Here is an 11,878-nt window from a genome sequence, read left to right on the forward strand (position 1 = left end):
TATACAAGTGCCTCTTTTTATTCATATTAACAAACAGTGCAGAAACGAACTAGACAATAGCAATTGGACAGGAAACATGCAACAGAAAAATAATTATGCATTAATGTTTGAGCCTACAGTCTCCAGAACTGCAAAAAGGCATTCAAACAAACAAAAGAAGCGCTAATGAAATCCCCCTCATGATAACCGTTGTTGTCAGCTGTTCTATTGATGAAATATACATCTGCTGCGGTTATTGAAATAAACTGACTATTGTATCTGAAATAATTATCCAAATCCTTGTTAGCTTTTGCCACACCGCGAACAAAGAGCCCAGACACAAAACTGTGATTCAGTAGAGTCATATTTTGGTCATGTCTTTAAAAACCCTTAAAACAAATCTGCGACAGAGAACACACCCTTAATCCAACAATGATAATTTCTCTGGCAAATTCAACTCCAACCGTCGAGTCATACCCAAATTTAAATTCAGCTGAAGCAGGTCCTTCGTGTGACCTGAGGCCACTGTGGCTACTTTTGCAGTGTATTCTGGTCTCCTTATTAAGTGAACATCGTCACATGCATTTCAAACCAACTGCACGGTCGCTGCTTGTAAATACCCCTGCAGGTACTGGAGGGCCTCCGCATTCAGGCTGGTGCTCAGCATTGAGGGAACCTGCACCAAAAATTGAGAAGCAAGAGTCACTTATTTGCTTTCTGCATCGTAACATCATCTGCTCCCGAGTGCTGATGCATTTATTTTTATTATAAAAGAAAACGTTAGGACTTAAATGAAATAACATGAGGGCATGACTTTTTGCCATAAGTTACTAAATATTCCATGCATGTCTGAACATACCCTTCCCGGACAGGCAGTAGAAAGCTTGTGGAGGGAGTGAGCCAGCAGGATCTTGGGATTGCCGACAGAGTCTCCTATCGGGTCATGCTCCTTCTTCCCGGCAAAGGCCAATTGCGAGAATGCCGTCTGATAGCCTGGTGTGTCTTCAATGTCGATGAAGTGCTCATCATCTGGGATACTGTCATCTTCTGGCAACTCAAATAGACCAATGAGCGCCTGGAGCAGAGGGGTCCTGAACACACACATTTAAACCCAAAACATTGGTTATAGTTCCACTCTCGTCAACAAATTAACACTTTAGTATGTATCAGCAGAATAGTTCTTCCATAAAGCTGTATGCAAAGTTTTGGGGGCATCCAATGCAAGGAAGGAAGGAGGAATGCAATGGTTGCGTTTCCTTCATGCCGACTCTTACCAGAGTTTAGTGTACTCTGTGTCCATCATTGCAGGACATTCAGTAAGGACTTTTGTGATGCCAATAGCGCAGATCTTCTTTTCAACCGGTCCAGACACCTTCTGAACCTCTGGAATAATTATTTTCTCCAACACCATACCGAACATCCTGCAACACAAAACGTAAACGGGATTTATTCTGTACAATCTGCCACTGGACTTCTGCAACTTCATCACATGCTAGATACACTGAAGACAGGCAAAGGTTTTGGAATTCAGAAATGTTGTGGGACATATTATCATACTGCAGGCAGGAGAAAGACACCAGCATCATTAAATGATGACGTTTCATGCAGTTATTAGTCATAACTATGAATATAAATGCATTGACTGCTACACTGATGGACGAACCCACTAAATGATTACAGTCAAATATCAGTGTGTCTGTCAACATCTTGTGGTTTATATTGAAAATACACTCACTTTGGCTGGATGCTATCAAAAATCTCCTGAAGTGCAATGGCTCCGTATTTGACACCATACAAGTTGATAAACACCAAGAAACCTGTGAGAAAAAAAATAAATCAGCTTTATAAGACAGTTAATACTAGATCTGGTAAAAGTTTCATCATACTGGCTGATGATATCAGCTAAAAGGCATGTGCTCAGTCAATGACAGCGATAGCTCTGAACAGAACATGAACTTTGGTAATGAGAGGATTGTACTAACTCTTGATGAACTTGGTGGTTTTGGAACTTTGTAGCCTCTGGAAGAGCAAAATGAAGATCTGTTTCCTGTACTGAAGGATAGATTCTCTGGCAAAGGAGGGGAGGGTTTAAGTTAACAAAACATGTCATGACCTTAACCAATACATTTCACCAGGTGCAATACAACTATAATGGACTTACGGGGGCATGTGCTCGATGATGCTGTTGAGAAGGTAAAAACCTTGGTGGTCATTGGCCTTTGAGGCAATTAGCTTTTGGAAAACTCCAAGCAAGCCAGGCTGAGGGAGAAAAATGAGCAAGAAGTTTCAACGTAAAATCTATTCTACAATGTATAAATGATAAGAATAAACAAATCTAAAAATAATCAGTAAACAACTGCAGACAGACAGTTTTCTCTACTATGCACAACACTGTCTGCCATCACTTACAATTTTATCTGCAGCAGAGCTGGCAATAGAGGCACCACCCTTCTCCAAGTAAGCCTGAAGCAGCCGCACCAGAGGGGGTATGTTTCCTGTCCGCTCCCATAGCACAGGCTGCAGCAGGTGGGGGAATAAAGCCATGTAGGAAGAGGGAATAGAGTTGGAGTGGATCTCTAGGAGGAGAGACATCACCTGGAACACGTATGGAAGAAACTCTGCAAAAGAGGACAAAAGGAGGATGATTTTTTTTCTATGAAAATCATAGCGCAGTTTTTTCTATGAGCATATCAGCTACACACAAATAATTCTATACGCAAATGACGCACCCTGGACATCGTTCTGAAGGATCTCAGTGAAGACGGGGAAGAGTGCTTCCTCGAAGCTGCTAACCGTGGTGGGGTTGGCCTTGCAGGTGATCCGGACAGACAGGCACAGGGACTCAAACAGGTAATGGTTAAAGTGAGGTTTGCTGGGATTCTGAAAATGCGAGACAAGATTTTGGAATAGTTGACACATGTCCCCCATGAAAACCGGAACCTTGGTAAATCTGTATCCATAAATAGTAAGAAAGTTGGACTTACCTTGCTGACTAAAAGGAGCTTATGAGTGAGCTGACCAATCAGAGTGGGAATATAGGGAACAATGGACTCCTGCAGCAAGGAGAAGCTGCGCATGATGGCTTTTAAAAGATAAAAAAAAAGAAAGAAAGATGAGACAAGGCAACTATATGTACAATAACTTCTCACTTTGACAACGACAGATAAATGTTTATGAGGAGCATTAAGAAGACAGAAGAAAGTCGGATTTACCTTTCATGATGTATTCATTTTCTGCAGAAACAGGAAGAGCCAGTGCCTTGAACAAGTTGTTGAGCAGCTGTTCAGTAAAAGGTGCCATCTCTGCTGGTGTGATGCTGAGAAACACAAAGAGAGAGGGTGATTATAATGCCTTAGTAGCTGTATGGAAGCAGAGTTTGCCTTGTACTTCCATCTCCATTGTCTAGAACCTTTTGTGAGCTGAACAGAACTGTTATTATAATGCTGAAGGGGGAGGTAGTAGATAATTGATCTCTGGAAAAATTATACATAAGTAAGAAAACTTTCTGATATTAGGTAGTAATAGTAAATATTACACCGTTCACCGTCTGACTAGCTTTACAAATCAATTTTGTAAACTGTAAACCAATGTGAAAGCAATCAGAAATGCTCTTTAATATGGAGATGTTTTTCTTGGATAAGTTTAATCTTAAGTATCTAATAAAATCCTAATTTACTTTATAACAGTCCAAAAATACACTGTACAATTACTGATCGCTTTTCATATATTTGGGGAAAAAGTGTGCAAGCACATCTCGAGTACAAAAAATCGTTTTGTTCATTCAAATATCAGTATATTTTATAAAGCTTTCAATACTTACAGTGTGGAGTTGTTGGGCCCTCTCATGGTGAACAGCCTCTCCAAAGCATGGGCAGCATAAGTGTGCTCCACTGTGCTCTCTGCCTGCAAGTGACTTATCAGTAGAGGAATCGCCTGCAGCAGATGCTCCTTAGGAAGCTAAAGAAAAGGGACAGGGACAAAGTCCTCAGTAATGTAGGACATTCATTTCGTCATTTGAAATCAACCAAATTGCAGAGAAAGTAACAGTCCATACCTGGCTTCTGAAGATCATGACATACTTGATGGCATCTGCCTTCAGCACTGGGAACTCATTAACTAGATTGACAATTAGCAGGTGACATTTATTAATGTGTATATATACACAATGAATGTGTTTATATATAAAACAAATCTCCTAAAAGTTAAAGCTGCTGGAACAAAATACATTTTATAAAATGGTACAGGAATTCTTACCATTGGGGGATTTCAAGTCTAGGAGAATGTGGTTCACAAAGAATTCATTCAGATTCACCAATTCATTGGCTTGTGTTATTCCATGCTGGTGAGAAAAAACAAGACAATGACTGAGCCAATTATCCCAATAACATTAAACACTGAATATAGTGGATTATATACTTTTTTTTTCTCAATAATCCTCTGAAAATTAAAGTAAACAATACCTTCTGCGTCTGCGCTTTAGATGCCAGTGATGTGACCAAATAGATGGCTGCATCTTTGTGTTTCCAGTTCTCCCCGGGGTTCTTGGCGTACTCTCCCAGCATTGAGCTCACATAGCCAGAGAAGATTGCCGTGACAGGGGCCTCGAAAAATTTACAAAGGCCTCTGACCAAGTCGCATGCCGCCCTACGACGAGTGTCAATGTCTGAGAAGGATGGGGGAAAGGGTCAACAAACGGGACATGGTTAACAAACTTATTAACAATCCATTGTTTGTATGTGGAAACCTTGTATTGAACCTTTGGGTGCAAGTGGTCCATCAAGTCAACCATTTGACCAATGTGACTATGCAAGTTCAACTAGTAGAGACACAGCCAAACAACTTAAACTCATGAGAGGAGCAACTACATATTCTTTTGTGTATTCATGTAAATAATTTATATTAGGGGAAGTGACAAACAATCTTTACCAGATCCTTCAAGGTCCCTCCTGATGTATTCCTCAGAGTTATCCTCAAAGGTCTCCTCATCCGCATCTAATAGAGCATTAAGAGCAATCTGGTAAGTATCACACACTACACAAGAGCAAGTTTCTGCCCAATCAAGCAGAGCCCTGAATCAGCCATCTACTGATGACATTTCCAGGTGCAATCTGATGATGAGGAAAAAAAGCATTTACTTACTTCTGAACTCCATGTTTGGCACAATGACCTTCTCGCAAATGCTAGTGAGTGTATTCTGGTCCTCGAATAGATGCTTGTAGTGTGGCCTTTCACAGACCGATGCCAAGAACTGGATAGCATTGCTGACAAGCTGTAACACAGATGAGGCTTATTGTTAGTACAGAGAAAGTGAACTTTAAAAAAATAAAATGAACAAACAAATACAGGGATCAGTACTGACCAGGTCATATTTGACTTCCTGGCCAGTAGAAACTAAAAGGTTCCAGATAGCGGTGACAAAGCGCGGCAGATACGGCTGAAATTCTTCATCGTACTTCTGAGCATAGAGAGCGGCGTTGTCACAGATCTGAGACTTCAGCAGCTCTAACAGACCTGCTTCCTCCTCATCCTGAGTTGTAATAAGAGACACAAACATTAAAAAATGTTAAAAATTACTTTATAGCACAGCAGTGTTGGAACATTTATTGAATGAGTGGGTGGGGGGGACTCACATCTGTTTGTAAAAGCTTATTATCCAAGGTCAATAGGCCGTGAAAATTGGTCATCCAAGTTTCCATGTTGTCTTCAAAAAACTCAGGAAGGTCCTGTGCAAAAATACAGAGTATAGTTGAAGGTAAATGTTCCACATCTCTGATCAAAGTGTATATGGATTACTAAAAGAAGCCGATAGGATCGCTGTGTTGACCAAATTTATCACACATACTCAGGGCTTGAAGCAGGAAAAAATCCTGTGCCTGAAATTTTTTTATGCATTGGGGAGAAGAAAATTCTGAACATTTGCAATCTAAATGAATTAATCTGGTGCACTTTGAGAGTAAACCCACATTATAGTTTGAAACAACATTCAAAACACACACAGCCAGTATCACTAAGCATAAAGTCCGCTAGCTTAATAAACGTATAATACCTCAGAAATTAGCATCACCAAGGGCGTAACTTTGAGTTGAACATTGGGGTGGTTGAGATTTCCACCTGTGAAGCAGGTGTGTGTATATATATATATATATATATATATATATATATATATATATATATTCTTTGGCCACCAGCCACTGCGGCAGGTTTGGGTTTACCAGCCCAGATATATAGTTTGTGCCTAAAATAAAGTTGACCGACTCAGAAAATGCATAAAAATGGGTCTTGAACGTGTACAAAATACACATTAAAGTGTGTGCAAGTGTTCTTGTTAGGACTCATGGTCCTTAATTGTCTCTAACTTTAAGTATTTTGTCCCGATTACAAATGGGTTTGTAGTGTTTCCCACAGGATCTTTGGAGAGTATGGTGGGGGGATTGCGATCCTCTAGGGGGGTCCGTGGGCATGCCCCCCCGGGAGAAAATTTTGAATAATTTCATTTTAATGCATCAATTTGGTGAATTCTGAGAAACAAAATATGACATATCAATTACTGACCAATTTCTTACAAACTGCTGGTACTGATACAAATGTATAAATGGGGTTGAGGAGTTTAAGCATTCAAGAAAAGATGAGAACAAAAATGACTAAAACACAATTCGTTTATTATATAATAATAATAATAATAATAATAATAATAATAATAATAATAATAAAAGTGGGTGACTATTCCTCAGCCTTCCTTGGTGTTTTGGTTTTGACTGAAGCCTCGTTCACATACGTCGTCACTCGCCCATCTCTGAGAGACAACTGTCAATGAATGTGAATGTGTTCTAGCGGAATGTGGACCAGGACAGGCGATGTGATGTGGTCGATCGGAGATCAAATAATTTTAACTTTCTGCGATGCGAGTGAAGCGAGTACCAATCACAATGTAGAATAGAGATGATCGACAGTTGCCGTCAACAGAGAGTTCCACAGAGAGTTGTCGCTTGAAGTCGCCGCCGGTGGCAGTGAGTTTTTTTTGCCAGCGAGTAGAATTCAGCGAGAAAGCGAGTGACGGGCGAGTAGCAACGTATGTGAACGGGGCTAAAAAAAGAAAAGAAAAACGAGCCAAGTAACTTATCCGCACGCTTTTAGAGGTTTGCCGCTGGCTGGTTAAATTCTTTTTATTAGATTAATGTTGGTCTCATTGATGAAATCTAACAACTGTGGCAGTCGCATTAGTTTGTCTGAATGAAAAGTGTGCAGGGCTGCCTTTGGGCTGATGTTATCAATCGCTCTGGCTACGTTGTCCCGGTCCGAGGTGCCTGGAAACTTAAGGCCCGCCCTACTCTGCTCTGATTGGCTAGAACTCCTTGGTTACCTTGAGTACCATTGGTAGTTGGAACTATCACTTTAAACGACTGGTTACAGTTAAAAAAATAAAAAAAAACACTTCACCAAAATATTGCTACGCCGGATTTCCGGCACCGTGCCGGAGGTCTTCAAGCCCTGATCATACTCTAGTGGTAGTGGACGATGGCCTTACAATAATAAATTCCAAATCAACTATTTGGCTGCAGTAATTTCAAAATTCAAAATAATAAATGAGAGAAATTATTTTAGTTTTTAGAAACTTTGGATGATTTGTATTAGAGTTCTCAACGGGTCGGCCCAGCCCGACAAACCCGACGGGACCCGAAGTTTCGGGCCGGGTCCGGGCCGAAAAAATACGCAAATGAGCCGGGTCGGGTCGGGCCTCCTTTTTTTATAAAACACATTTCATAAAAAAAAAAAAATTGTAGGTTGTAAATTATATATTGTTTGCTGTGAATCATCGCTGTTCACGTTTGGTCAATCTGGCTGCCTGCTTCATGGGGCAGAGTAAGTTTCATTTGAATTCACGTCTGCTGTCTGTCTGATCGTGATAACAAGTGTATGAGGAAAACAATGCAGGCGCGCGGGGGGTCGGGTTCGGGCTGGGTTCGGGCCGACAATTCATGCTGGTGTGTCGGGCTGCGTCGGGTTCGGGTTTAAAAACCCGCGGGTCGGGTCGGGCTGTAATTTTCAGGCCCGTTGAGAACTCTAATTTGTATTACTTATTTTTTTAATGCAAAGAAATTATGATTGGCTCTTAAGTAATAGGAATGCTTATTATTTTTCTGATGGATTGCTGACCCTCGTGAACATATCATTAACCAATACGATTAGTGCCTTGCATGCAGGGTTGCTGTGGTTGAACTGCCTAACAACTCATCTAGCCACAATAACCTGATGCACAAACATGTTAAATCTAGAGCTGCAATAATTAGTCAACCAATCGATTAATCTATCTCTATTCTATCACAATCTATTAGTTGTTTAAGTTTTTGTTTAAATGTTTCAATTGCTTTCCAATTTGAACTGCTCAATCATATTTCACTGATCTTTTGGTTTTGGACTGACAAAATAAGACATTTAAAGAGATCACCTTGGACTCGGGATGGTTATTTTTCACTATTTTGTGATTATTTAAAGAAGAAAATATAGTCCATTAACCTACAAAATAATCATCAGATTAATAGATAATGAAAATAATCATTAGTTGCAGCTCTAATTAGATCCATCCTTTACTGTCAGCTACTGTGCCCAGTTCTGTGTCTGGGAGAATAAGTAGCCACACTGATTTATGCATTGTTGTGCAAACATGCAGCCACATTCCCAGTAACTCAGTTAAGCTGCCACGTTGTCAGCTGTTTGTCTGCCTGGCTTCCTCAGAGTGTCCGCTAGTGTATTGCAAGCCAAGCATCTCACTGTGTGTTTGATTGAGTGTATGAAGTTAGCATAGGCCCTACAAAAGAAACAATGTAACTGTCCAGAACACAAAGTTGAAGTACAAAGCAAATTGAACTCACCTGGAAGTTAAGACTGTAGAACAGCTTGGCGATGAGTGTGAGGGAAGAGAAGAGGACCTTCAAGGCATTGACGTCTGTAGCATGAGTCTGACACAACTCAATAGTAGCCTATAACAAACAACAGAGAAAATGAATTCTAAATATTTATTCATATCTGAATGTCATATCCATGTCAAAAATATTGATATGTGTTAGATGTTTATGACTTTAATGTAGGGCTGTCCTCGACCAAAGAAATGATTTGTTGACTCAAGATTCACACAAAAGTACCACTTTTAATAGACTCATTACTTTCTTGGAAATAAGTCATTCAGAATGAAAAAAGCATAAAAATGATAAATGGACAAATGCAATTTTAGCCGACTTAGACCAAAAGGAGTAAGAGTTCGGTAGGTCTACTTGTAAGTATTGTGGTAATTGAATTGAAAGCCCACAAACCTTGAACAGCTCCGTCAGCGGGAGGGCAAACGTGTCCAGTACTAGTTTGATCTCTGACCAAAGCTCATTTGACTTGAACTCATGGCGGTACCTTGAAAAATGAAATAAGGGAGAGCACAGACATTTTTTGTTAAGTCAGTTTAAATATAATCATATAAACATTTAAAACCATTAAGAGATGAGCTCTACCTCTTGAAGAGGGAATGTGCAGTACGAAGCACTCCATTGATGATGTGGAAGTCTCCACTTCTGAAGCGGGTCACCATCTCAGTTAGCAGGTCAGGCCACTTTTGAGGGAAATCTTCCCTTCCTATGATACTTATGGCATCACTCAACTGTGGAGATGCAGAAACAGGGGCTTGGTTGAACACTTTCCTTTACACCTTTAAATTAGATCATATAAGGGACTGTAACATGTGAGGATGTACCTGTTTTTGAATCTGTTCTGGGCTGCTTAGCATCAAATTTACTATGTTTGCTTTGATTGCTGTTCTGTCTGGATCGGAGACTTTGTTTGGTTCATCTTCAACCTTTGAAAAAAGAAGGATAATCAACTCAGTGTACTTTATATGGAGTTTGTCCCATATAGTGTTGCAGGGATGACATATTTTTATAGGCCCACCCCAGAGATCAGCATCGCGATGTTCCCATACCCATCCCAATCGTTTTCGGATTATTGCAAAAAATAAGCTCTGTGGCAAACATCAGTTCTATGATTTTGTCAGCATAAATGCATTCACCAGGACTTAAAATCTCAGGATGGAATATGAACTAACAACACGGTAATATGAGCGTGAATAAACAAAATGAGGCAGTAAAGGCATACTTGTCAGCGTGATGACGTGACACATTTGATGCCGTAGAACAAAATGATAACATGTTTAAGCTTGTTAAACCACACGTTATTTCAGGAATCTAACTTTAAGACCCATTACAAATTAATATTGACTTTAACACAAAGGGAACCGGAAGTGCAAAAATGCTTACTCATTTAGTGTCAACATGTAAACTTGATATTACTTAGTGAGACTCACGATGCGCCAGTTTCTTTTGATGTAGTTTTTGAAGGTAACAGCAGCGCAGACACGAATCACAGTGTCTTGGGACTTCTCCAGCAAAGTGAGCAGTAGTAGAGAGTAGTTCAGGCTTCCCTCCACAGATTCAAGGAACTTTTCAGCTAAGAAAGAAAACATTTATATAAATCAGGTGTCAAAATTAAGTAAGTACTTTATTTTTAAACTGTATAAAATTCCCAAGTTCAAGCTGTGTCATTAAGATGTGTTACCTGGACGTCTGACTGTTGGGTCCGGGTCCAGTGTTTTTCTGAGGAACTCGGTGAGGGTTTGTAGGTTAGCATCATTCAGTTCCATTCTCCTCACTAAGGGTAAGAAAACAAGCAGCTAGATTAACCAGAGTGGCAGCAATTTGTTGGAGCAGCTAATTGACTTACTACCCATGGCTGGACTTTTACATGAATGCAGAGTAATCCTGCATACAAACTTTAACAATGTTATTTAAACGTGTGTATTAATAATAATTCGATGTATATCGCGTACTCAAAGACATTCATGTAGGATCATGTTACTTCAAAGTTACCTAATGTATGATACATTTAACTGTAACCATTCTTTTTGTATTAAAACAGTTTCAACGCCTTTCTTGATAACGTTACCCAAGTTGAAAGTTTTTTTTTGCTAGTTTCAGTCATCGTTAGCTACATGCATTCAGCCTGCCTTTGACGTTAGCTTGCTAGCAGCAAACTAAGCTAGGCTATTTAGTCTCAAAATGGCATTAGTTCAGTTAGCCCCGCTGACTCCAGATCGGTTTAGGCAGTCTGCTGTCTAAACTAACGTTAGCAGTCTAAAGATTATCTAGTCTTCTTCTGCAAGTTGATATAACCACATGGCGGTGGCTATATCGCAACTTAATGCTATATAGCAATATTTAACATAAGTTATCCCTTGAGCTACTGTCAGAACAACCACCACACGTACTACATTATCTAGAGCGACATGAAATGCAATATCCCACTCCCAGTGAATATATCCAGGAGCCGGCCGCCTTCATGTCAGCCTGCTAATGCTAGCGCTAGCATGCTAATATGTTGAATGCTAACGCTAACCATAAAGTTAGCTGAATTCAAAACATTGCCCATTTATTGGCAAGACAGTGTACTATGACCACAGTTACACGTTTTAATCCCGTATTACCGGATACACCGCATGTAAAAGCATTGTGAGATCTTACCGTGACAGTAAATTTCAGTCAGGATGGGATGGGAATGCACTACAAACCGTTCAGACGTGGTCGCCGTGCAAGCTTTCAAACGTCTGGAAGGGAAGGAACTGCGCGGTCAGTTTACTGCGCAAGCGCAGATGACAGACGAAAGCTGTAAGACACACCCCCTTGCTTGAGCTTTGTCAAGTGCTACAACTTTACATTAAATAATCAATTTTTTTTTAATTAAGGATAATTATTCATTTCAATTAAATCTCACAGACATTCCTTACAATTGACAGCTATTGTGTTCCGGCTGATGCATCCGAAACGTCAACATATAGTGGGTTCTACCAAGTAAATGAATGTAGCCA

The 11,878-nt window shown here is 40.0% G+C and overlaps 1 protein-coding gene across 1 annotated transcript; it reads right to left on the minus strand.

The window, feature by feature from the left end:
• On the minus strand, positions 1-11,652 carry cse1l (CSE1 chromosome segregation 1-like (yeast)). The gene is made up of 25 exons (XM_084022103.1): positions 11,535-11,652; positions 10,573-10,665; positions 10,322-10,464; positions 9,716-9,817; positions 9,477-9,622; positions 9,288-9,378; positions 8,850-8,957; positions 5,610-5,702; positions 5,339-5,506; positions 5,119-5,248; positions 4,906-4,971; positions 4,440-4,642; positions 4,234-4,318; positions 4,034-4,095; positions 3,800-3,936; positions 3,192-3,295; positions 2,964-3,061; positions 2,709-2,859; positions 2,389-2,597; positions 2,141-2,238; positions 1,962-2,047; positions 1,715-1,796; positions 1,254-1,400; positions 839-1,070; positions 1-655 (listed from the first exon to the last, which is right to left on the minus strand). Exons 2-25 carry the CDS (start codon positions 10,655-10,657, stop codon positions 566-568), a joined length of 2,916 nt encoding a protein of 971 aa, XP_083878229.1. The 5' UTR covers positions 10,658-10,665; positions 11,535-11,652; the 3' UTR covers positions 1-565.
• Positions 11,653-11,878: the final 226 nt, after the last annotated feature.

This window comes from Eutrigla gurnardus (genome assembly GCF_963514095.1).
Source record: "Eutrigla gurnardus genome assembly, chromosome: 2".
Taxonomy (NCBI): Eukaryota; Metazoa; Chordata; class Actinopteri; order Perciformes; family Triglidae; genus Eutrigla; species Eutrigla gurnardus.